Here is a 24,734-nt window from a genome sequence, read left to right as displayed (position 1 = left end):
TTTATTCCAGTATTCTTTCCCTCATCATCTTCCTGTGGGATGAGCTCTGCCTCCTGCTCTCTTCTAGCCACTCTGGTAACATTTCAAAAACTGGCAGCTTCCCCAACAAGAGAAATCCTAAATGGCTCAGAAGCTCAAGCTTGTTTTTAGAATCATCAGCAGTCTAATCCCACACAGTAAGAAAGACGGAAAATGGCCCTGTTCCCTTAGCTTTCCTCCATCTTGTAAAGAATGTCTCTCCCTAGAAGACACAGTAGGATGGATTCCCACGTCCAGCTTTGCAGAGGGTACCCCCCACCCATCTCAATCCCGCCTTCTCCACTGGATTCATCTGCTCTTGTCTTATTTTCACTCTCAGTGAAAGTGGAAGGCAGAAAACATGTCCGTTCTTCCCTCCCTGGTGCTACCACTTGGTTTTTAGACTTCAAAAGACTGTTGAATGCTGTGCCGGCTCTCAGACCTCCAACTTCAGGACTTATGATTCTAAATCCATAGCAAGTCCTCTCTTCCGCGGACCACTGACTTCACTTCTCCTTCCAGCTCATGCTATGTCCCTTTCCAAAGGACGAGGTCTTGAGTTCACAGCGCCATTGAATGCCTGACACTGGTGGGAAAGGCCTAGGTCAGATATCCAGGGGGTGAGGAGACCACCCAGAATGAGCATCACCAACAATCACAGACCTGTGTCTCACACCTGTGGATGTTCACAAGGTCATCAGCATTTGGAAGCCTGGATGTCAGCTGCTCTTGGCCCTTGGCCTAATAAAGCCTTCCTTCCTTCACCCCTTCCCCATCAAGCCAGCAGGGCTGCCTGAGGGGCCACTCAGGAATATGTCAGCTGGAGTCCATTCTCCCTTAGCCTCCTGCTAAGGCACCCTATTCCTGACACCACTGTCTGGGCCCTCTGGGAGCACACACTCAGCCTAGTGGCTCCCCAGAGGGCCATGGGAGGTCCTGCGAGCCTGTTACAGAGTAACTTGGATACAAGGCCACTCACCCACTCGGTGACTTCACTTATTGCCCTAACCAGGCCTTCTGGGGCCCAGAGTCTTTCCAACTGCCATCACTTCACTTTCACATTCTAATGTACTGGTTCCTTACCTCTCCCAGCCCCCTCCAGGTGTCCCTTGTTAGGACATTTTTTTTTTTTAAGACTTGTTTATTTGTGCATACGAGTGGGAAGCAGAACAGGCAGATTGTCGAAGTACACTGCTGAGGGGAGCAGCAGACGGGTCAGGAGAGGTCTGCCACGCCATGTGGATGAGCTCCAGGGCAGGCGGGGATGGAACTCATGCTGAAGTGGCTTTAGCTTCCCAGTGCTGTGTCTTAACCCACTGCATCACAAGGGAGGGCCCAAGACAAATATTTTTTAAAGCCCTTTTTATTATCCTAAAATGGATACTCATAGATCATACCACTGCAAACACACACTCTGTTCTGAGAGAATCAATAACTGCTGTAACTACAGTGACTTCAAAAGGAAAAACAATAATTGGCAAAAGTTAGTATGTTTCTGCATATAAATGTGGGCATGACTAGCTTGGAAGGCATTCCAACATGGAATGTCTTGCCCAACCATGTCAAAAAGTCATTTGAAATCCATTGTCACTTTTGCTATAAAAACACTGGGGCAAGAAATCATCTATCTTAGCCAGAGCTAAGCGCAAGGACTTACTTCTTTCTTTCTGATAATGCACCTAACGGAATTAATCAATCCTATTTTTTCTTGATTATCAGGGAGCCCAGAGGGAAATGTAAAACTCCACTATGCCTATAATCTTCATCTCATATTATTATTTCCTTTCATCCTCATTTTCTGTTTACACAACACTTTATATCTATAAAAAAAGAAATAGTCCATTGCTTACACCAGCAGGTCCCATCCTACTGAACTTGGCCGCCCAAGTGCAGCTGATGTAAGAATGTGGTACCAGGGACTCAAATCCAGTGTCCACATCTATGATTCTCCAGAATGGAGGCCAGCTCTTGGTAAAGCCCCAGACTCAACAAAAGCAGTGGGAGGCGCAGCACCTGGCATGCAGGCAAGGCAGGCTCTCAGCCCAAATATTATTCTCTGCGAGTGTTACAAGCAGGTTTCTCACCGCATGCACGTCTGACAGGATATTCAAAAGCAGTGCAGGATGTGGGATCCTGTAGAGTGTTTTGTGCTCTCCCGTTGAACACTAAGAGCACCCTCAGTTGTCATGACATCTGAAAGCCCCTCAAATGCCAAAATGTCCAAAATGTTCTGTGGGCAGGTACATCGAGATTTGAGAACCCGCTCAAATCTTTTCATTCGTAGATATTAATCTGCTAGTTTAATTAATCCCTTGGGGTGCCACATCTCTCCTTTGTCTTCAGGTGCTCTTGAACATTGTTACTTCCTTCATCAACTCAGACCCATCACTCTTAACCTGTATGCAATGCACAGCATCCCCACTCACAAATATTGATTGCAATCTGGATTCAGGTGGGATGACATGTGATGTCAGTATGAGCAGCCTTCTTCTTCTTCTTTTGTAGCTCAGTATTTTTAGACCACCAAATGCTTAGTGTACTCAGAGAAACTTTGACTAACCCACCTAATCTCATTCCAGCCAATATCCCCCATCTCTCTCCATAGTAACTCTCTTGCAGAATCTGCTAGCCCCTGGCCTTGGGGATTGTTTGTTTTACAAGTTTTTCTGCTAGTACTCAACACATCCTATAAAAGGGCTTGGGAAGTAGAGACACATGCGAGGTCCATTAGAGGATGAAGGAAACACATGTGCTACAGCAGAGAGCACTAAGACTAGGTGAGGTGCAAAACTGGGTCACACCCATTTTCATAGCTGGGTGTCATGGCCCCCTTTCTAAACATAAGTGGATTAATTGACCTCAGTCAGTCTAATGCTGTCAGTATATGATTCTATGAATCCAGACAAACCTGCAAGACAAATCAGAAAGCAGGGATCAATTTTGCATTGACTGCATCAACTACACCTAGAATGTGATGCTGCTGGTAGGGAAGTTACAGCATGTGACATGGGGATAGTAAAGAAGCCAGCAGACTCCTATGACAAGCCCATGACCCATGACAGCTTAGAGTTCACCTTGGTCACACTCTACTGGTAGGATGAGAGAGGTAATGGATTTCAGACACTGAATGTCATCCTACCATAGTCAACACAGTGATCCTAATTCCCAGCAGAAAGTCAACAATAGGAACATTCTCAGTGAATAACCCAGAGGGCTGTTGAAACTGGTATTTCTCTCAGCAAGGAGCCAGAAGCAACTAACAGTTCCTGACCTAGTTCTGGTCTTGCTCTTCTTTCTCTGATTTGCCTTGATTTTGTTGCTTTTCTCCTTCAGCGATCAGTTCGGGAAACTGAGGAAACCCTGGTCATTGCTTTGTATGACTACCAAACCAATGATCCCCAGGAACTCACGCTACGGCGGGATGAGGAGTACTATTTGCTGGACAGCTCTGAGATCCACTGGTGGAGAGTTCAGGACAGGAATGGGTAAGGTGCCAGGGTGGCTGCTGCCCCAGGTTTGCAGTGAGCTGAAAAGTCTGGAATGTTTGCCCTACCTCTTTCAGCATGACCACTGCACTGATTAGGAGAGGAGAGCAGAGACAGAAAGAAGAAGAAGGAATAAGTTGAGGGAGTCTCAGCACTTCTCAGAAGAGGCTGGGGTGCAGTCAACTGCTATTGCTATGCTGGCTTCCAGCACCCTAAACTCATCTAAAAATCCCCCAGGTTGTTCCACTGGAAAGACTGGCAACTTACTCCACAAAGCACTATTGTTCTTGAGTGTTTGAGACTGGAGGTATATTCCACTGTGATGTGCTTATTTTGGGTGGAAAGAAAAAGCGTGAAGAGATGGTGCCAATGGGTGGTCACTTCGGGAAACATTAGAAAGGAAATACTAAAGACTGAGATACCAGCCCATTCTTTGAACTAGCTATGCAAATGCTTCATGGAATAGACAAAGTGGTACAAAGAACCTTGGTCCATAATAGAACTTTTGAATGAAAAAAAAATTATGAGCCTCTTTTTCTAATCTTAAAGGTAACAAAATGACTTCAAAAATCGCTAGGCTGTGTATGATTTAGATACTAGTGCTTAGCTTAAAAGCATTAGATTTATACTCTATTTTCCCACAAATGCTTCAGAAGTATTTACCTATGTCATGGAATATTCTCCAGTAAATAATTTCAGTGATTGCAAAATCCCAACACAAAATTGTAACAACATTTTGCAAATTCCTTAGTTGGGCACAGAAGTTGCTTCCAATGTTTTGCAAATATTTAGCATCCTGCAACGAAATCCTTTTATGTTAATAGTAATGTTAATGGTTTAAACATTTTTCAAGTGAGATTATTAATTTAAAAACATAAAAAGGCAAAAGAACACTAACATAGCAATACCTGGATAATGCTGTAATATCTTCTTTAAAGAGAGAGAGAGAAGTATACAAGAAAAACAACTCATCCTCCATTTGCCCCACATCAATTTCAAAAGCATCACAACTAAGGATTTCTTGTATCTTCTGGACAGAAAATTCATACATAAGCAAAGCTTTCCTTTCTCGCCTACCCTGTTCTTTGCCTTGTTTTTCATTTTCAATGGCATATTATGGAGATTTTTTTCATACCAGCACACAAAAACCAATTTTATTTGAAAATAAGTGTGGAGTTTTGGAATGCACACTTGCATGATAAATATTTAAATAATTTACTATGATGGAACACTTTATTTCCATGTTTTTTGTTTTTTTTTTTTTTTTAACAAACCTTCAGTGAAGTCCTTATGTTGTTTATGTACCTGCATCTTGGCAATCTTTTGAAAATGTATGTATGTGTGTTTATACATATATTTGAAAAAATGTTTTTCTTTTGAAAATAAAAATTATATATGCTACATACATATCTCGCATTTCTAGCTATGGAGTTGTGAAGTCAGAGCTTGTGCTATCTTAACTACCCTCAAAAAGATTGCCAAATTCACATTCCCAACTTTTTTGAAAAACTAGTCTGCAGAGTAAAAAAGAAGCAGTTACTTTTACAGTTTAAGCTTTACTTTACATCTGCTAAAAGTTAACATTACATTTCAAGGCATCCTCTCTTGAAATAGCCTTGTTAACTACTTTGCAGGACTAACAGAATTAGCATCCTTTGTGTAGTAACCCAGCTTTGGTTGGCATATTGAAAAAGTTATTCTTCCTGAAAGCAAAAAATTATATGATCTATGGATATGACTGCACACATATGGATGCCAAAAACAGATCAGGAAGAGGGATTCCAAAAGAGGGATAAAGAAATGGAAAAGTCCAGAACAAGGGGGCTCCTGACCACTGGCATTGACTGCCTAGAGCACCAGGTTAGGAGTGATTCTGAGGCTGCATTTCAATTTTCCAAAGGAGGCCACATGTAAGACGTTACACACTCCCCATTAAACATAACCCCTAGACTGTCAAACAGCCTTGTTATACAAAAACTAAAACACTTTATGGAGGAAAGAGCAAGAAATGATCACCATCATTACAAATGGGCAATGTCTGAGGGCACTTAGGGATTTTAGGATTCTAGGACCTCTGCTGTGTCCCATCTGGGTTTGGAGCTAGAAATCCAGATAAGCCCTCACCTTGTGCTACTAACTGTGATTACATCTGTGAAGTGCTACAAACTTACACAGACACATTCTGATGCTCTAATTTGTCTTTTTATCCATGCATCTTAGTTTATGCACACTTATTCCTGCTCAAAAGTAATTTCTGCCCCCAGATACATATATCATCCGTGTTCATATCATCTGTGACTGAAGAGCTCAATGATCATAAAAAATATTGGGGAGGCCTTGAATTAAAAGCTGGCAAGGCAGAGTGGCAATATCTTTAGGGACTTGTGGTTGGAAAGTAATCTTTTACATTTTAATTATTTTGGTTTCCTGACTATAAAATTGTAGCCCCACAGTGGAAAAAATACTGATTATCTATCACCCAACAAAATGTTTCCTTATAGAAAATGGAGATTAAACATTCATCTTTTTTTTTTTCCAGTAGAGGAAAGTTCATAATAAAGAGAGCAGCACAGGGAACCTTTTATGTAAAATAACCACTACTTATTTATTAGGGTACAGATATTAGTGGAGAAATTTGCTGTCTTTAACATAGCAACTTGTTGCAGTTTGGGGGCCATTTGTTAATCCAAAACTTTAGTTTTTTTTCCAGGATGTCAAATAATGATATGCACCAATCCTTGAACATCTTTCAGTAGATTACACCTCGCAGATAGAGAGAGACATTGGCCTTGTATTGGTCTAAACACTCATTTCCCTTTTAACAGGCATGAAGGCTATGTACCAAGCAGTTACCTAGTCGAGAAGTCTGCAAACAGTCTGGAAACCTTCGAGTAAGAGACTTTCTTTCTTTCCTAAAAATATGGTATGAGGGGTCCTTCTGAGGAGTTGGTTATGAAGAGGCATTCCTCTTCCAGACCCACTGTCCCCTCTCCCATGTCTGAGCCCTAAATAAGAAGGAGATGAACCCTTTAAGTAGGAGAAAAGATGGGCATTTTGGTGTGGTTGACCCTGACTTTTTGGCAGCCAGAAGAGATGTGACTATGGTGACAGAGTGTACACTGTAACTGGTTTTCATTAAACATTAAACAGTTCACCCTCAACCCACACTTCTCGTCAAAGAGCTGCATCTCAGATGCCCATGCAGTTAGGGGCAATAGGAAGAAGTTCTCCAGGGAAACACAGGAATTTTAGTCTCTAAAGTACTGGCCCAAATGCAAACTAATTTAATACTATTTAATGCAAAACTTCCAAAACCAAAACAGCATTCAAAGAAGTGGACAGTATATATCTGCTTAGCTGATGTTGTCAGGTGCTAACTGTCCCTGAGGAGTCCATGGGGACATAATTCTAATGAAGCCATTTAATGCTTGACAGAATCCAACTGCAGTGTACAAAGTGTTCATCATATATATATATGACCTCACTTGGCTGCTAAAAAACCCAGAAGTCACCACACCACAGTAGCACTATGTTCCTGGATCTGGGTTTCTATTTTTTTGAAGATTTATTTATTTATGTATACAGAACTAGGGTACAGGCCAGAGGTGCAAGGACGGTGAGAAGATTCACCACACACACCACACACAGAGCGGGGAGCAGAACAGGCAGATAGATGAAGTAGAGGGGAGCAGTGGGCGGGTCAGGAGAGGTCTGCCGCGCCATGTGGATCACCTCGGGGCAGGCGGGGGTTCGAACTCATGCGGAAGTGGCTTTAGCTTCTTAGTGCAGCGCTTTAACCCACTGTGCCACCAGGGAGGGCCCAGATCGGGTTTTCTAAATAGCACTTCCCACTCAAAAGAACCAGGGTCTCTTGGAGAAATCGCTTGGGGATTCAGAAGAGGGCCAGGTGAAAGAAAACGGTGAAGTGGGAACAACTTGTTGTGCAACAACTAAATAAATTGGTGCAACTTAAAAAAACTGATGCACTCAGTTTTTGTTTTTTTTTGTTTTTTTTTTTTTAAATGACCGCAGAGTCAGATTAAAGTTGTTCCTTCTGACCAAATTTGGGACACTTTGAGTATCAAAATGAATAATGACATCGATGGACTAGAAACTACTAAGTAAAATAAGAATCAATCATGAATAGATAGCTCTATCAGAAAGTTTAAAACTAAGTAAATAATAAATGAGATCCCCCTTTCTTGCAGTAGAAGGCCAGTGAGTGAAGGTGAAAGGATTGACAGAGTTTACAAAATCACCCTTTTATAAATCAAAGTGTCAACTGATTCAGGCAAGAATGTGGTACAGGTACAACCCCATGGGGGCAGTGATATTCCCATTGTCAAAGTAGCTCACAAATCCCAGGCTAGTGACAAAGTGAAAATAGCTGCCATCTTTTTTTTAACATGAGAAAACACACTTCATTTATTTTCTTGTAACATTTAATTTTTTTAATAATATATTTTTTCTCTTATATATGTTTTACATCACTGTTCATTTTTGTACAATGTGTGCTTGTCCATCCCAGTTAGCCAAATGCTCAAAGGTCACAGTGGGACAGATTTTGATACCCTTGATGGGATGTCCTGAGGTGGACATGTACCTCTGTGATGACTCTGCCCAAACACCAGAACCTGAATTTAGTTGTGAAGAAATCATAGACAGATCAAACAGAGGGAATATTCCAAAAAATAACTGGCCTGCGCTCTCCAAAGAATACTATCATGAGAGACAAGAAGATCTGAGAAATTGTTCCACATTAAGGGAGATCACAGAGTTGCTGTAACTAAATGTGCTTGTAATCCTGGGTTGGATCTTGAGCCATCACCAAAAAAGTTACAAAACCCCTCATTAGGACTTGGATTGGACTGCAAGTCTATATTTAACTATTAATATCATATCAACATTAAATTTCCTGATAACTATCACTACGTAGGTGCGCATTCTATTTCTCAGAAATACATGCTGAAGTACTTACAAGTAATTATCTTTTTTCAACTGGTTCAGAAAAATATAACTGTTAGAGGAAATGGCAATATTAAATGCTGAGTAAAAGGCATATAGAGTTTTTTAAAAATATTTTTCAACTTGGAGGTAAATTTGTATTATTTAAAGAGTAAGGTTTCTTTTAGCATTCACCAGTCATAAACTTCTAGAATTGAAGAATGCTAGCTAATGAAGCTACTACTAACTCAGGATTCTTGGTAGTTCAAAGGTAGCTATTTGTTAGTGAAATTTTCATGGATTTTGTCATGAAGAGCCATCATTTTCTGAAGACTCTCAACCTAAGGTTCATTGTAATCAAGTTAGCAGAGTGGCCACTCCCTTAGTAAGCAGAAGTTACACATCAATTCCAAAATTACTTCAGCTGCAGTGAAATATGTCTGAATGGTGTGTAAATAAAATTGCTCCCTTTCTAATAGACAATGCCGTTAGAAAAAAAGTGCTTCACATGGTCTGGGAAAATATTTTTGCTTTTGCTTTTCATCAGAGTTTCTTCATTTTTGATAGAAGGGGCAAATTCAAAATTCCAATGACTATAAAGTAACAGGGAATGGCACTGACTGTGTCAAAAAAGATAGTCTCTTCCTGAAGTAATTATTAAGTTAAAACACTGCAGCCTACAAACAAAACAGTCTGTGCATCCAGTTGATTCCATTAGCTTGTATTTTTCAGATATTGAATTACAGCTAGAGAATAAAATGACTCAAGCACTCACACGTTTGGCATACATCAGGACATAAAAGAGACCTAATGAAGTATTTTTGGTTGTTTTATTCATCGTGCTGTTGTTGACAGGGCTTATAATAAAATATAGCATGCTATAACTATTTTAAGAAAATAGCCCAAATTCAACGAGTTTTTATTCTTGATCTGAATGTTGTCTAGTTTGAGGTGGTATTTACATAAGAACTCAAAAATACACCTGGGAACACAGCCATGGGCAGTGAACTGATTGCCTGAGGTCACTTGCCTTGTCTGGGGGCATGAGTTTGGGTGGGTTTCCTTACCAGGTTGTATCTCTGATTCCCTTTCCTTAAAATGAAGGGTCTGAGGAAATGAAGGAAGCAAATCATGGCTCTTGTCGGCCTCCCCTTCCTGTGTCGGAACTCAGGGTAGACTCTTAGATGTGACACTCTTCACACTGAGCCAAACTGGCTTTAAGCTTTCCAACACACACTCCATTACTAATTGACCAGAGTTTGCACATGAGATGAGCATATTTTCCAGTCCTCAACTGGGTAAGAGCCCACTGGGGTATATATAACACTCAGTTGTTCAAAAGTTCATAAGTTCAGACGATGGCACCAATTCCGTTACCCAGAGATACTCTCAAAAAGACATGTCAATTTGGAAGTGCCATTCCCTCCCACCCAGAGCCTCTCTCCTCCTGGACTTAGGAATTCCCAAAACTGCTTATTAATTGATGATTTATCCATCATCTCTTACCTAGTAAGTGGCCTGAAGGACCAGGATGTAGATCAAGTATTAACAACATTCAAAATTTTGAGCCTGAAACTCACCCATATTCTTATTCTTCTTTCCCATTCTTTCGCTGTTTTTTTTTAACAGACACCAAATTATGAAAGTATGTCTTTACAGATCTTGAAAACCCAACTTAAAGAGGGAAATTCTGTATTTATTTTAAAATAGGATATTAACTAAATTTTCAAGTGTGTATTAAATTCTTATAGCTGCTATACCATCATCCCACTTACAACCAACCTCTGATTAATGAAGTGTAGAAGAAGATAAATGTTTTGTAAAAGCTGATTAAGGAAAACTCCCAGTATGGACAAAAATAGAGAGAATAATACAGCGAACCTCTATATACCCAAAACCTACTTTCAGTAAATATCAATATTTTGTCAATTCTGATTCATTTGTTCCTGCCCAAGTAAATATCTTACCTGGAAATGATTCATGCTTTTGCTTTTGAATTGGGAAACCCTGGCAACAACAGAAAATGAACAACTCATTTTCTAACATTAATTGTATTTTATGCATAAGGAAATTTTTTAAAAAACACTGACACAGAATTTTTTTCCTGCCTTCAGGTGGTATAATAAGAATATCAGCCGAGACAAAGCCGAGAAACTTCTTTTGGACACAGTAAGTCTCCTTAATCTGCCTTTCGAGTTTAAGTGAACTGTGCTTGGTTTTCAGTCGTGTGATGGTTATATCAAAGCAATAGGTTGATACACTGGATTAACAACGACTTTCATGTCTGATAAAAAAAATATTCTAGGTTTACAGACTCGCAAATAGCAGGGTGGAAAAGCTGGGGGTGGTTGAAGACCTTGGTATTGACATGCACCCCAGGGCGGTGGTGTTTCCAACCCTCAGGAGCCCTGGGGCTGGTGGTACCTGCGTCTTAGATGAGTTCGGGACTGGCTGTGACTGATTCTGACTGGTTCAGCTTGTGTTCTGAGGAAGTACACAACTTTATTGAATGTACTTCTCATACAACAATTCTCCCAAATCATGCAATGTGAGCAGCAGGCTGGTCTTGTCCAAGGGTGTCAAGATGAAGGGAGAGAAGGATAGAAGAGAAAGCATGGCATGGGGGGGGAAAGGATTGGGTCCTGGTCCCTACTAGTCCCCAACTCAGTGTGCTTTGGGGGACGTCTCCTTTTCTTTCTGGTCCATCATTCCTCAGTGAGTACAAGGTGAGCACTGGACTGTGTCAAGCAGACAACTTCTCAGCACTCACACTCTCCTCTCTGCCCTGCCCCTGTGGTCGACAGAGTCCATCTCACAGATCTCTCTCACACAGTGCTGCAGGCAGCTCTCCTTGGTGTACCAGGTCAAGGTAAACTCTCTGTTCCCTGACCAGATCACTTATTATTCTAGGGCAGTGTCTCTACAACACGTTTGGTGGTTTGTTTTAATTTCCCATTTGTCACAAACTACTATTTTGTAAAACACAACAGGGTAATGCTAAAAAAAAAATTTAAGAAGACAAGATTCAGGATACAAAATACAAGTCCAAGTTATTATTATTATTAGCTCTTTTAGACATACATTGACTTTTCTGATTGTCTTAAGAAGGTTCTCGGTGCTTACGCTTATTTCTCCTGTCTGGGGGTGGAACAGTAACAAGCAGTTTGCCAACTGGGACCCATCTGCAACCCACACTTAGGGTAGTGAAACTGAAAACTGCACCACTGTAGCTCTTCTAGAGAAAGCAAATCCACAGAGGCAATGAGAGAAAGCCTTCCCCAGAATCGTCAGTATATTTAGCTGTGCATATGCCTGGACCTGTAGGTCTCAGGTCTGTCTGCACATCAGAATCACCTGGAAAACCCTAAAAATACCAAATACTGAGGTCCTTCTTGGATTAATTAATCTTATCTCTAGTTGGTAGCATACAAGTATTCGTAATTTAGAGAAAAATCTCTCCATGTAAAGCAGTTATTTAGATGATGCTAATGGCATGTGTCCAACTCTGGTCTGGCCAAGACACCACTAAACATTGTGAGGTGATGGAGACATCGGTCTCCCTACCCTAGACATCAACCCAATCTTGCCACTTCACAATGTACCATTTCCTAGCTCTGCTCTGAAGGTATTTCCTGTCTTTAAGATGTCTCTCCTGGACGGAATCAAGCTGCAGTAGCCCATTTATGCTGTCTTGCCTGGAGATGCCAGCTTTAAGCCAGACAGCCTTATATCCCAGGAGCCCCCCATTCCACCATTCTACCTAGTTCTGGGCAAACCAGGACAACCGGTCACCAACCCCCAGCAGCCATTATTTTGGACAGGAGGTAGGGTTAAGCCTTAGAGAAGGGATCCAGGAAGATACAGAGAGGGGTGTAAAAGACTGTGAAAAGAAGGTGGAGGGCAATGAATATTGTCAGAGAATTTAAATAATTCAAAGATATAGAGTTAATTATTCATGTGCTCCTTGCTTTTGGAGAAGGGGAACTAATCATAGATGGTTTTATCCTATCACTGGCAAAAATATCATTTCTAAAAGAGGAAAAGAAGAGGGAGAAAGAAAACTCAGTCTTACTTGGGAGCAAGGAATTTGCCGATTAGCAGGCAGCTAGGAGAGAGGTTTACCCCTTGGGCAGCCTGTTCTCATGACAGAGCACAAGGCCAGTAGCTGAAGGTTGCTTCAGAAGGTGGTGGCCTTTACCTGTGACAGTGACACAGGCCACAATATTTTCAGGATTGAGGTTGTACTCACCCCAGTTTCAGCACATTCACACCACTTCTTTTATTAGGAGTTCTCCACATAAAATTGTACATTTACCATTTTGCTGAGCACCGTTTTAAAATGGAGAGTCCTGAGTCCCAGGGGTGCACCATCCTGCCACAATCAGCTCTGGGAAAAACTGGCCCTAGGGTCACCTGTCCGTCAACAGTTGGGGCACTTGAGCCAGGACCTGAGTTCAGTAAACCTTAAACTCTGATGGGAAACGACACATTTTGAGGACTGCAAGGACCATCAAAGCAGTAGTCCACCATACAGTCTCATGGTCTTGGGCTCAGAGACTGGAGGCACCGGAAGAGTTCCACCGAGGAGGAGGGGAGTGGGCTGAGTCATTACCAGACTGTGGTTTCTCTTTGGATCCACGTCAACTCTCACTCATCATTTCCTTGGGGTCCCAAAAGACCAAACGCTGGAATCACTGAAAACACTTTTCAAAATGTGTGTTCCCAGCTCTCCTGTATCGACCCAGTCAGATTCTGCAGTGTTAAGGCCGAGGAATCTGAATATTTTGAGTCAAACGTGTGACGTTCAAGCACCTAGTCCCCCAACCCACTATTGCTTAAGAGTAAAGCGTGACTGCTGTGAGCAGAGACAGAGAAGTAGAAAGCTAACAAACAACCCAAAGTATCCTGAGTTGACACAGGGCAGTCTTGTTCCCACCATCACACTTGGGCTAGTGAAGTGTCACCCACAAAGCTCTTCCAACAGCCCAAGGCGGTAATGACTGAAGAGGACGCCAATTTTACTGCAGTATCTTTGTGTCACTTAAATGTATTGTTTATCTCACTAATATTCAGAATGACTTTCTCCAATCCTCTTTCCTCCTTTGAGTACCACAAAGGCGGGTGTTTAGAGTCCAGACTCTGGAGAGCGGTAACTGAATGACAGATTCTTGCTATTTTTGCTTTTCCTACATGCTGTTTGAAATAATAGCTGAATTGCTTTATGGATGTATTTAGTGTCCCTTAGCTAACAAGTGTAGGGACCTGAATACTTGTTAGCTAAAATGACTGATTCATTTTTATTAACTAAAAGTGGATTTATTTAATTGCTATTAATGAAAACACCAAAGGACTGCCCAGACTGATTCCTCCCCTAGAGGAAAACCATTTTTATCTGGTTCCCATTATACCTAGAAACTCAAAACTGCATATAAGACAGAGTAGCTGCTCAATATGTGTATATACATATGTGTACATGTGTGCATACACAAATAAGTGAATACATCACATGCTTACCATGACACTTAAATTAACAACTGTGCTTCAGGAGAACCTGGCTGATCACAAGCATCATCAGGGAGCCTCTTAAAAACACAAATTCGGCCCTCCCTGGTGGCGCAGCGGGTTAAAGCACAGCACTGAGAAGCTAAAGCCACTTCCGCATGAGTTTGATTCCCGCCTGCCCCGGAGGAGACCACATGGCGTGGCAGACCTCTCCTGACCCGCTCGCTGCTCCCCTCAGCAGTGTACTTCGTCCATCTGCCTGTTCTGCTCCCCACTCTGTCTCTGGTGAAGCCTCTCACCGCCCCTGAGCCTCTGGCCTGTACCCCAGTTCTGTATGTACAAATAAATAAATCTTTAAAAAAAAAAAAAAACACAAATTCAGCCCCAGTGTTCACCAACCAGAACTTCTGACAACGACACCCACATGATTCTGGAGCTTACCCAAGTTTGAGAACTGTAGAAAATAATTTTCTATGGTGTCTTCTGGAAGTTCTTTAACTAACACCTCAGAGAAGCCACTCATCCATTCTTTCTCCCCACCCTGAACCCTTGTGATACGATGCCATTATCCTCCAGGGGCACTGTGATCTCTGCCAGGCAACCCAGCAGTTTCTGCCTCATCCTGTCATGCTGGAGGACATATTCGTCTGAGCAGTTACCCCTTGTTCTGTATCACTAACACTGAGTAATCAGAATCACAGGCTACAGTATTGCCCTACCATTTTTTCCATGATTCTAAGATGCCACACATTAAGGATGCAATTCTGACTTGAAAATGAGTTTGTTTCAAGAGAAGAAACGAACCACCTCTAGAATGAAGAGCAACTGACTCTTATCATTTAAGTGATCCTCTTAGAGTACAATGCAGCATGCCAAGGCTATGAATTATCAGCCCGTTGTTTCCCCCAATAATATGCCCTGTGCAGCAACATTAGCTTCTGTAAGATTACCTTCAAATGTTGAGCAACCAGGGAAAATCATACTCCTACCATGTTCTACATATCTCAGATGAAGGCAGACAATGGAATGGATCCTTCCAACAGATAATTGCCTGTGACATGTGCTAATAATGGTTAATGGCAATGTTATAGTCTTTGTTCTGGTATTAGATCTCAGGAAATACTCTATTCACTTTAATTCTCCTGATAATCTTGCAGAGTTCATTGTGCAGACAAGGAAAATGGAGCTCATGCATTTAATAAGGAAACATCAGGAATTCACAGAATTATAGAATGTTAGAGAGAGGATTTCCTTTAAAGACGCTCTGGTCCATCCCCTTAGTGTTACAGGAGAATACTCTGGGGGCAAGTATAGAATGTGAATCAGTGGCATAGACAGGACTAGAGCAGAGCTGCTGATAAGGGAATAGAAGAATTCTTATTCCCCTTCATGGCACTTCATCTGCTTGGCATGACCTTTTTCTAGGGTTGCCTTTTTATATTCCTAGATAAAGCAATAAAAGGTAAACAGAGATCCTGGATATGTCCCAAGGGATGGAGAGTCCCTCTCTGGTTACATCACTCAGGTCGTGTGTCCTTTGCATGGTGGGAAAGAGAGCACACACGCTGAGAGCTGCCTTGTTCTTGGTAGTTGTGACTGCCTCTGCGCCCCCTGCAGGAAGTCGATGGTAAGGCATGTGCTAGAACCTCGCTGTCCTCAGAACTCCAGGAGCCTCAGCCCCAAGCCTGTTTCAGGTCCCCATCCCTGAAGGCTGACCTGATCAACCAGATCAGGAAGGATCCTAAGCCTCCCCAACTCATCCCCAGAACTGAATCTCTCTTGTCTCCCAATATGGGAAGAGTTACAGTGAATAGTTAACTGCTGGCCCCACTCTGATAAAAATGTTTTATTTTTAAAACTTTTTTGAAAGAACCGGAACACACATTCTTAATTAAGTAGAAGAGAAATGGTATCTCCCTGGTGGCACGGAGGGTTAAGACACAGCACTGTGAAGCTATTCACAGCCACTGAAGCACAAGTCTGATCCCCAGCCAGGGAGGTAACCCACATGGCGTGGCAGACCTCTCGTGTCTCACCTGCTGCTCCCTGCAGCAGTGTATTTCAGTAGCTCCACTTATCTGGTGAATTCTCTTACCCCCTGCATCTTTGGCTTACACCACAACTCTTGCATACATAAATAAATAAATCTTTAAAATAAATAAATAAGTAGAAGAAAAGATCACACTCTGCCTCGTCATCTCAGATAAGATTCTGGTCAGTTTGGTCTGTTTCTTCCCCTTTGCGGTAAATGTCTCTGCTGAAATGTTGCTTCTTCTTGCATTGAGTTAACCCATCCATTTCCAAAGAGGCAAGAGCCAAAACTTCAATATTTGGTAAAAGGCAAAAGGACTAGCTGTGTTATGTGTAACATGTAGATGAATATCACACACATGGTGCTAAGAAGGAGTCAGACACAAATTCACTATTCTTACTAGCCAAACGGTGGGGACACAGTTCAAAGTTCTTCCCCTGGCAAATGGATGAACAAAGGTAGCCCTCTATCTATGTGATGAAATATTATTCAGTCACAAAAAAGGAATTGATTACTACACAGTATGAATTAATTATGATTAATTATGTGCCACAACCTGGAGGAACTTTAAAAACCCTATGCTATGTAAAGGAGACCAGTCATAAAAGACCACAGGTTATATGATTTCATTTCTATGAAATGTTGAAAGTAGGTGAATTGTAAGAGATGAAAATCACATTAGCATGGCAGCATGCCAATGAGACAGTTGTCCTTTTCAAGCGATAGAAATGTGTTTTTTTTGTTTGGTTTTTTAAAAGATTTATTTATTTATGCATACAAGAACTTGGGTAAAGGCCAGAGATGCAGGTGGGTGAGAGGATTCACCAGATACAAAGTGGGGAGCAGAACAGGCAGATTGACTGAAATACACTGCTGAGAGGTGCAGTGGATAGGTTAGGAGAGGTCTGCCACACCATGTGAGTCACCTCCCTGGCTGGGGATCGAACTCATGCTGCACTGGCTTCAGAACACTTCATCATGCTGTGCTTCATTTAACCTGTTGTGCAACCAGGGAGGGCCCGATAGGAATGTTTTTAGATGGGACTGTGGTGATGTTTACACAACTCTGTACATTTACTAAAAATCACTGAATTGTCCACTTAAAAGCAGAATTTCATGATATTGAAGTAATGCTTTTAAAAATGATTTTAAAAAACTGATGGAGAATCTGATTTTTAATACCACATAAAAATGTTTGCTTTGGAAAGGATATCAGCTACTGACTCTAAAGGGAGAATAAATCTAACTTTTGAAATACCAAATTTTTTAAAAAAATTATTTGTAAGAAAAAAGTTAAAGGCTCTCTGGATAAACAGTTTATATTCATATTTGAGAAAAGAAAATAAGAATGTGGACTGCTCCTGCCCATCCTCACAGCACCCAAGTTTCTATACAGAAAACCCTGGGACAATAGTGTCTGTAAGTGCAGACACTATTCCAGAGAGATTTATAACTTATTTTCTTTAATTAAATAAATTCATGAAATATAAAAATACTAAAATGAGCTCTGTATGCACAAGGAGGAATAAGTCAGTTATAGGATTTCTTAGTTTTCTGCATTTTCTTTTATTATCTCACTGTTAAACAGAAGCATGGGCAACCCAGGTCACTGACCTGGGCAAGGATATCACAGCCCAGAAAACAGGGACACAAGATTCAGATTTCAGCTTCAAATTTCTTTCTCTCTTCCCCTCATCCTTGATACTATTGGCATATAACCTTAAAGTTGTATAATATAGAGATCTGACGTATGTATAAAATGCACAATAAATCCATCATTTCACATACATACAGTATTTTTTTCTCATGATGAGAACTTTTAAAATCTACTCTCTTTGCAACTTCTAGATGTGCAGTTCCAATATTTATTTATTTACTTATGCATACAGAACTGGGGTACATGCCAGAGATAGAGGGGTAATGAGAAAATTTCCCATAGAGTGGGGAGCAAAACAGGCAGACTGACGAAGTACTCTGCAGAGGGGGGCAGCGGGCAAGAGAGGCGAGGTCTGCTGCACCATGTGGGTCACTTCCCCAGCCAGGCATTGAACTCATGCTGAAGTGGCTGTGGCTAGCTTCATAGTGCTGCATTTTAAGCACTGCCCCACCAGGGAGGGCCTGTGGAACTCCAGTATTAACTACAGTCACCATGCTGGACACTATATGTTAATACATCTTTCTTATATCTGGAAGTTTGTGCTTTTGGATCTCCTTCCTCCTCACCCCCACCTGCCAAATTCCAGAATATACTTCTGAGATTCCCATCAGAAATAGGAAGAATTAGGGTGGGTATCCAAAAATCTATCACCTTTTTGGTACACAGACCCAAAGCTTATGTGTCCAACTAGGGGTTTGGCAAGAATATACAACAATGTGAGGAACAATTATCCCTCACACCCCATCACACACACCCACACACACACACACACACACACCCCTGCAGGTTTAGGGCCATGTTAGAGCAAGAAGATTATGTCTCTGGCAAAGATGAGCTCTCTGACCCTCAGTGCTGTCTCAGAGACAGGCCTGCTGAAATGCCTGTTCAGTGGGGTCAGTGGGACCAAACTCAAGTGACTGTAGGCATCACAAGGCAAGTTTTTAAAACATCCAGGTGCCAGGGGTCAAGTGTTAGCTCCACAGGTGGGAATGGCCCACTGTTTGTTGTCATTGTTTTGTGTGTTCATTAGCAAAGATGGACATAAACAGGTTTAGGTGGTTAGGCCAGGGTCAATGGTTCTCAATCAAGAGTGATTCTGTCCCCCAGAGAATATTTGACAATGTCTGGCATCCACTGGATAGAGCCCAGAGATGAGCTCAAAGCCCTGGAATGCACAGGAGAGCCCCCACACCAAGAATGCCTGGATCTGAGTGTCAGATGCAGGGTGGATGCTAGGATAACCCTGGGTTAGAAAGCTCTGGTAAGGCCCTTTTTAAGTGGGGTGTTCCAGCTCTTAGCATGGCCCTCTCTGGGAGATATTTTTAGGTGGGGTCAGTGATGGTGAGGCTGCTGTTCCTCTAAATGGAATTCCCTTGGCCCCTACATGCCCATTATGAGACCCTCTGTTTCTCTCCACCCTTCACATGTGGCCCTCACTCAGTGTAAGTGAAGTTGATCATAGCAATGGGTTTTTCAAATGTTACCAGCACAGACTTAGAGCCAGATTGGAGCAGAGCCTTTTATGTGAAGTAATAAAACAGCAAAGATTGTAAGGTTGCCACCAGGAAGGAATAAAGTGGTCTAAACCAGTACTTATTTGCTCATATTTATTCATTAGCATGGGTAAAACTGTCAAGGGGTGAAGGGTGCATTCTCAGGCACTCCCTTCTCCCCACTTCCCTCATGCAACCAGGAAGCTAACATCCTCTCTCCTTTGCCCTGCCACACAATCAGCACCCAGGGAAAAATATATCCTGAAATTTACTCTCATAAGGAACTGGAGGAGGTCTGGGGACAGAAAGTTCAGGACAAAAAGAGGGCACTGAAGAAGTGACTCCTAACTCTATTGAAGGAGGCATCATGAAGTGGCAGAACTAGCAGAGACGTTGCTTTTCTGCCACATTCCATGTTCAAATCCCAGGTCTGCCACTGAGTGGTGAGAAAATCACTTCAGCTTGGAGCACCTGGTATACTCAACAGGAAACTGAGGCTAAGTCAGAGTTGGCAACCATTGGGGTGAGGGTCAGATGGTCTCCACTCTGAGGCAGGTCTCTGGTGAGCCCCAGGAGGGCAGAGCCTGGGTCTGTCTCCATTCATGGTTTGTCAGCCCCAGGCTTATTTTATTGAGGGTTGCCAGTGAGCACATGGAAAAAAAAATGCTCATCACCACTATGGTCAGGGAAGTGCAGATCAAAATCACAGTTAGATACCCAAGAATATGACCCATATCAAGAAAGCCAGATACAAGTGAAGATGTAGAGAAAAAGGAACACTTGTATGCTGTGGGTAGGATGCAGGCTGCCCTGTCTCTATGGAAAACAGTATGTTGGTTTCTTAAAATACTAAAAATAGATCTAGCAATTTCACTCCTAGGTATCTACCTGAAGCATACCAAAATAGTAATTCAGAAGGATCGATGTGCACTCTTATGTTCACTGCAGCCAAGTTCAAGGACAGAGCAGTGGCTGAAGAAGACGTGGTCTATAGTCACACTGGAATACTACTCAGCTGAAAAAAAAAGATGAAATCTTGTCATCTGAGCCAATATGGATGGACCTGCAGGGGATGATACTAAATGAAATACACCAGCAGGAGAAAAACAAATACCAGATGATTTCACCCATATGTGGAATATAGATAAATGAAACAAAGGAACAAACAAAATCAAAGCAAACCCTATAAATCTGACTACAGAAATGAAGCTAGCAGAGGGGAAGGGTGGGAGGGAGGAACATAGAGAGGAAGGGTCCAGTGGACTCTAGCAAAGGACTGTGGGTGCTTTGGTGGTGGGTGTGGTCTGGCATCCTACTAAATCATGTCTTTCCATCCACATTGTCTCAAATGACAAGATGCTATCTTTTAAAAAGCCGAGCAGTTATATATCAATGTTAACTCAGTAAAAAACAAATAAATAGAAGGATAATCTGTTGAATGAGGAAATTAAAAGGGTAGCATTATTGATGAAAATAGGCCTACAATAGCCCCACCTTTCAAAGCAAGAAATTGGGGCTGGTTCCCTGTGGTCACTGACCTTCTGTTTTTTCTAATCACTCCAGGGCAAAGAAGGAGCCTTTATGGTGCGAGATTCCAGGACTCCAGGAACATACACAGTGTCTGTGTTTACCAAGGCCATTGTGGGGTATGGCTCTGGGGAGCTGGGCTGGCCAAGGGGTAGGAGGGCCCCTGGAAATGGTCCCTGAGGACATCAAGGCTGGGAGATGAAGGGAAGAACTGTGATTGGTGGGAAGGGCCAGAGCTGGGACTGGGTGACACACTCTCCCCCGACTCCGCATTCCCGAATATGGTGCACATTGGAAATAAACATCCCAGCCCTGGGCTTGACAGGTTTATGACTTAATGCCTAGAATAATGAAAAAGATAGTTCCTGGCAAAGCCCATCCTGGCCTTAAATTCTCTTCTAATTAGAAGATTGGTAAGAACTAAGTCATTTAACAATGGCCAGACTCCAATAAGAACTAAGAGAAAATAGACAATAATAATTAAAGTGGGCCAGGGAATGCCTCTATGAGACGGGGGGCAGGGGCGAGATCAGAAGGAAAAGCTGGGGTGACACAGGTGACAGAGAGGTGGCCTAGTTAGGGGTGAGACGTTCCTAGAAAGTACATCATAGGGGGCCTGTCTCTGCCATGGCAGAGGATAGTGGGACTGCCCTGCAGTTCCATGAGGCATGCAGAGAAAGAATGAGAAGTCAGGTCTGCAGGGGGATGTTGCCGAGAGCACCCCAGTTGTAGTGACTCACTGAGAAGACTCCCAGGACCCAGCCTGGAGTCCAGGCCTAAGGTCTATTACAGTGAAAGGATACAAAACTTAATCAACCAGAGGGAAAGGCATTTTGGGCAAAAAATTGTCTCCAAAACCTCACCCAGTGGAGGAAGCAGGGTGTGCTGTGTTCCTCCAGCCAGAACTGCAAGCACAGGGTGAAATGGTGTCTCTGGGGAAGCACCTGGGGACCCGTGCCCAGGGCTGTTAGGGCACCCTTGGCCTACTGCAGAACAAATTCCAAACTCCCCTAAGAAAAGCAATGTTGTATCAAAATATTGTTGATCCAAACAATTGGGAGGCACAAGGAGCTTCCCTTCAGAGTTAGAGCGCAGCCCAAGGACACACCTTGTAGGAAGGGCTTCTAAGCATTGCTTCACAGAGTGAATTAAGTATGCTGACTCTGAGTTAATTCCCTAGAGCGAGAAGGCAAACATGTAACATAGAAAAGAATGCTCCCATTTTGTGGCTGTGGAAGAAGCATCACCAGTCCTGTGATTCTAATGGGGACCAAGGGCAGCCTCTGAGTCCTTCTGAACCCGGCACTCAGGACCAACCTGTCAAGACTGACACGCACATGCTGAAATGTATCTGCCATCCTTGTGAGGGGGTTAAAGCAAAGCCAGTGGAATCTGAAACCAACAGGCCTGTGTGTTCCTTAGTAATCGCTGCACTTATGTTTCCTTTTAAGTGAGAACAGCCCCTGTATCAAGCACTATCACATTAAAGAAACCAACGACAACCCCAAGCGGTACTATGTGGCTGAGAAGTACGTGTTCGACTCCATTCCTCTCCTCATCAACTATCACCAACACAATGGAGGAGGTGAGCTCCTGGTGACGAAACTAGAGAGGGCGGTCCCTTCCGCCCCCAGCAACTCCCGGCACAGCTTGCAGTAAAGGGACAACATGCCCAGTGGGGTGTTTTCTTGTCAGGGAAACTGACCGTCAATAATAAGTATAAGCACAAGTAGACCAGGGTCCCAAATACTCGGTTCTCTGGCCTGCTTTCCATGATCTGATTCCGTTGCTGTGTTACAGGGCAACCCGAAGTGAAGTGGGTTGCCTGTCTGTGGGTCCTCACCCATGAGCTTAAGATTCAACTGGACAGCAGACACACACACAAAAAGGTCAATAATGGTTTGTTTACAACGGGAAAAGAAAAGGAACAACCCAGGGAAAGAGAAAGACAAGTTAACTAGGATGTCCTACCAGTTTTGCGGACTTGGAGCCTCAGTGAAGAGCCAAGCGACCAGCCACCAGCCAGGGGCTCAAGGAGAGAGTCTAAGCCCAACATGTCTCCTTTAACTCCAAAATCCCAAGATGGCCGTTAAACTCCGCCCCCAGGTCCTAGCAGTCCTCCCTCTGGTGTTGCTGGGAGTTGTAGTTTCGGTGTTTGGAGCGGGGGTGGAATCTGTATTTATAGAATTGGTTCAGGACAACTTTTCCCCCAACAGCTGGAATGGTGGCATTTCACCACCCACTCACTTGCCTGCATTTGGGTTCTTCTAAGGGAGGGTGTAATACCAGAGACTGGGCTATGGGCTTTGGTTTCCAGAATGAATGTAGCTTTGGCATCGGGTTGTATTTTCTCCTGGTGATTTTACGTGGGTTTTACCAAGTTAATCTGACTCCCATCTTTCTCTTTCCAACCGCCCCAGGCCTGGTCACTCGGCTCCGGCATCCAGTTTGCTCCTGGAGGCAGAAGGCCCCAGTCACAGCAGGACTGCGATATGGTGAGCAGGCGGGTGGGAAGCCACATTTGCCCAGATTCTCATTCACCTCCCTAAAGGTTGGGGCAAATTCTGGATGGACTTTCCAGTAATCTAAATCCTCACCCAGACTTCAGGTGATTTTTAAAACAGGCTACTGTGTATCTGGAGTTGGTGTGAACAGTCAACATTTGCAGTGTGTGTGAGAGTAAGAAAGGTGCGCAGATGAGCATCGTTGATTTTAGGTATCAGTTCATTAGTGAAGTGTTTATTGAGCACCTACTCTGTCCAGAACATTCTAAATGCTATTAGAAAAATATAAAAAGCAATACCTGAACTTTGTGTTCCACTCTCTTCTACAATGCCTCTTTCGTATTGAGTGTTGGAGTTGGGCCAAGGCCTAGATTATGAACAAGTAGCCAGACACAGTGTTAAACATTTTTGTATGGTATGAAACAGGGTAGGATGGGCCTCCAATATGCTGTTGGATTCCTGGACCCAGTTTCCCCACACCAATTCTCAGAATACAGCACGGTGTCTGACAAATGGACTCAGGTCTGATATCACCGGCCTGGAGACAGTGTCGGGTCCCAAGGTTAAGACTGCCTTCCGCTTGGATGCTGGCTGCAGGCCCCCAGTAAGCCTGTATCTCGCCAACTGGCTATAAATCAGAGGTTCCCAGGACTTCCGCCTCAGGCTCAGCTAATTTGCTAGAGCATCTCACAGAACTAGCAAAACCTGTCTATTCACCCATTGATGCTAAAGAATACTACAGGATACAAATCTACAGCAAGGCTGAAGAGATGTATAGGATGAGGTGGAGAGCAAAGGCCCAGAGCTTCATGCTCTCTCCAGGTGCTCGGTTTCCTCTAAACCTTCAACGTCCACCAACCCAAAGTTCTCTGAAACAACCCTTGCCTCTGGGCATGTATGAAGCCCTCACTACTGAGCATGACTGATTACCCCATTGGCTATTGAACTCAATCTCCAGCCCCTCTTCCCTTCCAGGAAACCAGGGCATGGGACTTCTGGTCTCCCCCACATCCCTACTAGTTTCCCAGCAAACAGTTTTACCAAATTCCCTTCTTTCACATAGCAAGAGACAACTTTACCATGTTCTACACTTAGGAAGTTCCAAAGGGAACTGTAAAAGACCAAATGTGTAGGAGCCCACATTTTGGTCATCTGGGTGACTAAGGAAATACATATGTGTGTGTGTGTGTGTGTGTGTGTGTGTGTGTATTTCGGTCACTGTGTCTCCTGGAACCTGCGGGCATTCCAGCTGGCATCCATTTGCCCAAACTAATCGAGAGAAGGTGGGTGAAAATTTCATTTTGTAGATGTGTGATTTGCAAAGTTCAGCATGTGTCCAGGTCATCTGGGATGCTTGTCACAAATGTTGACTCTTGGACACCCCAATGAGCTCCCACTCATGGGCTCCAGGAAGCGGTTGTAAACAGTCCAAGGTAATCCTGACACAGGTGCTTAGAGGTGATACTTTCAGAAATGTTGCCTTGGGCTCTCCAACCCCAACCTGCACCTTCTCTGGCACACAGTAGTACTCAGTACTGTTTTCTGTCAAGTCTCTGCTTCAAGGAAATAGAA

At 43.0% G+C, this 24,734-nt stretch overlaps 1 protein-coding gene across 2 annotated transcripts in view; it reads left to right on the top strand.

The window, feature by feature from the left end:
• Nucleotides 1–24,734, top strand: part of ITK (IL2-inducible T-cell kinase) — a 65,934-nt gene that overhangs the window by 32,502 nt on the left and 8,698 nt on the right. For both annotated transcript variants that reach the window (XM_004689835.1, XM_012730056.1), the window contains exons 6-11: nucleotides 3,352–3,503; nucleotides 6,329–6,394; nucleotides 10,562–10,616; nucleotides 20,695–20,777; nucleotides 22,110–22,243; nucleotides 23,079–23,153. In XM_004689835.1, the coding sequence (XP_004689892.1) occupies nucleotides 3,352–3,503; nucleotides 6,329–6,394; nucleotides 10,562–10,616; nucleotides 20,695–20,777; nucleotides 22,110–22,243; nucleotides 23,079–23,153 (565 nt within the window). The remainder of the gene's footprint in view (nucleotides 1–3,351; nucleotides 3,504–6,328; nucleotides 6,395–10,561; nucleotides 10,617–20,694; nucleotides 20,778–22,109; nucleotides 22,244–23,078; nucleotides 23,154–24,734) is intronic.

Source organism: Condylura cristata, unplaced genomic scaffold, assembly GCF_000260355.1.
Source record: "Condylura cristata isolate star-nosed mole 26May11 unplaced genomic scaffold, ConCri1.0 scaffold00026, whole genome shotgun sequence".
In the NCBI taxonomy this organism is placed as follows: domain Eukaryota; kingdom Metazoa; phylum Chordata; class Mammalia; order Eulipotyphla; family Talpidae; genus Condylura; species Condylura cristata.
Note: the sequence above shows the minus strand (reverse complement) of the source record. Positions and strands in the feature narration are given on the sequence as shown.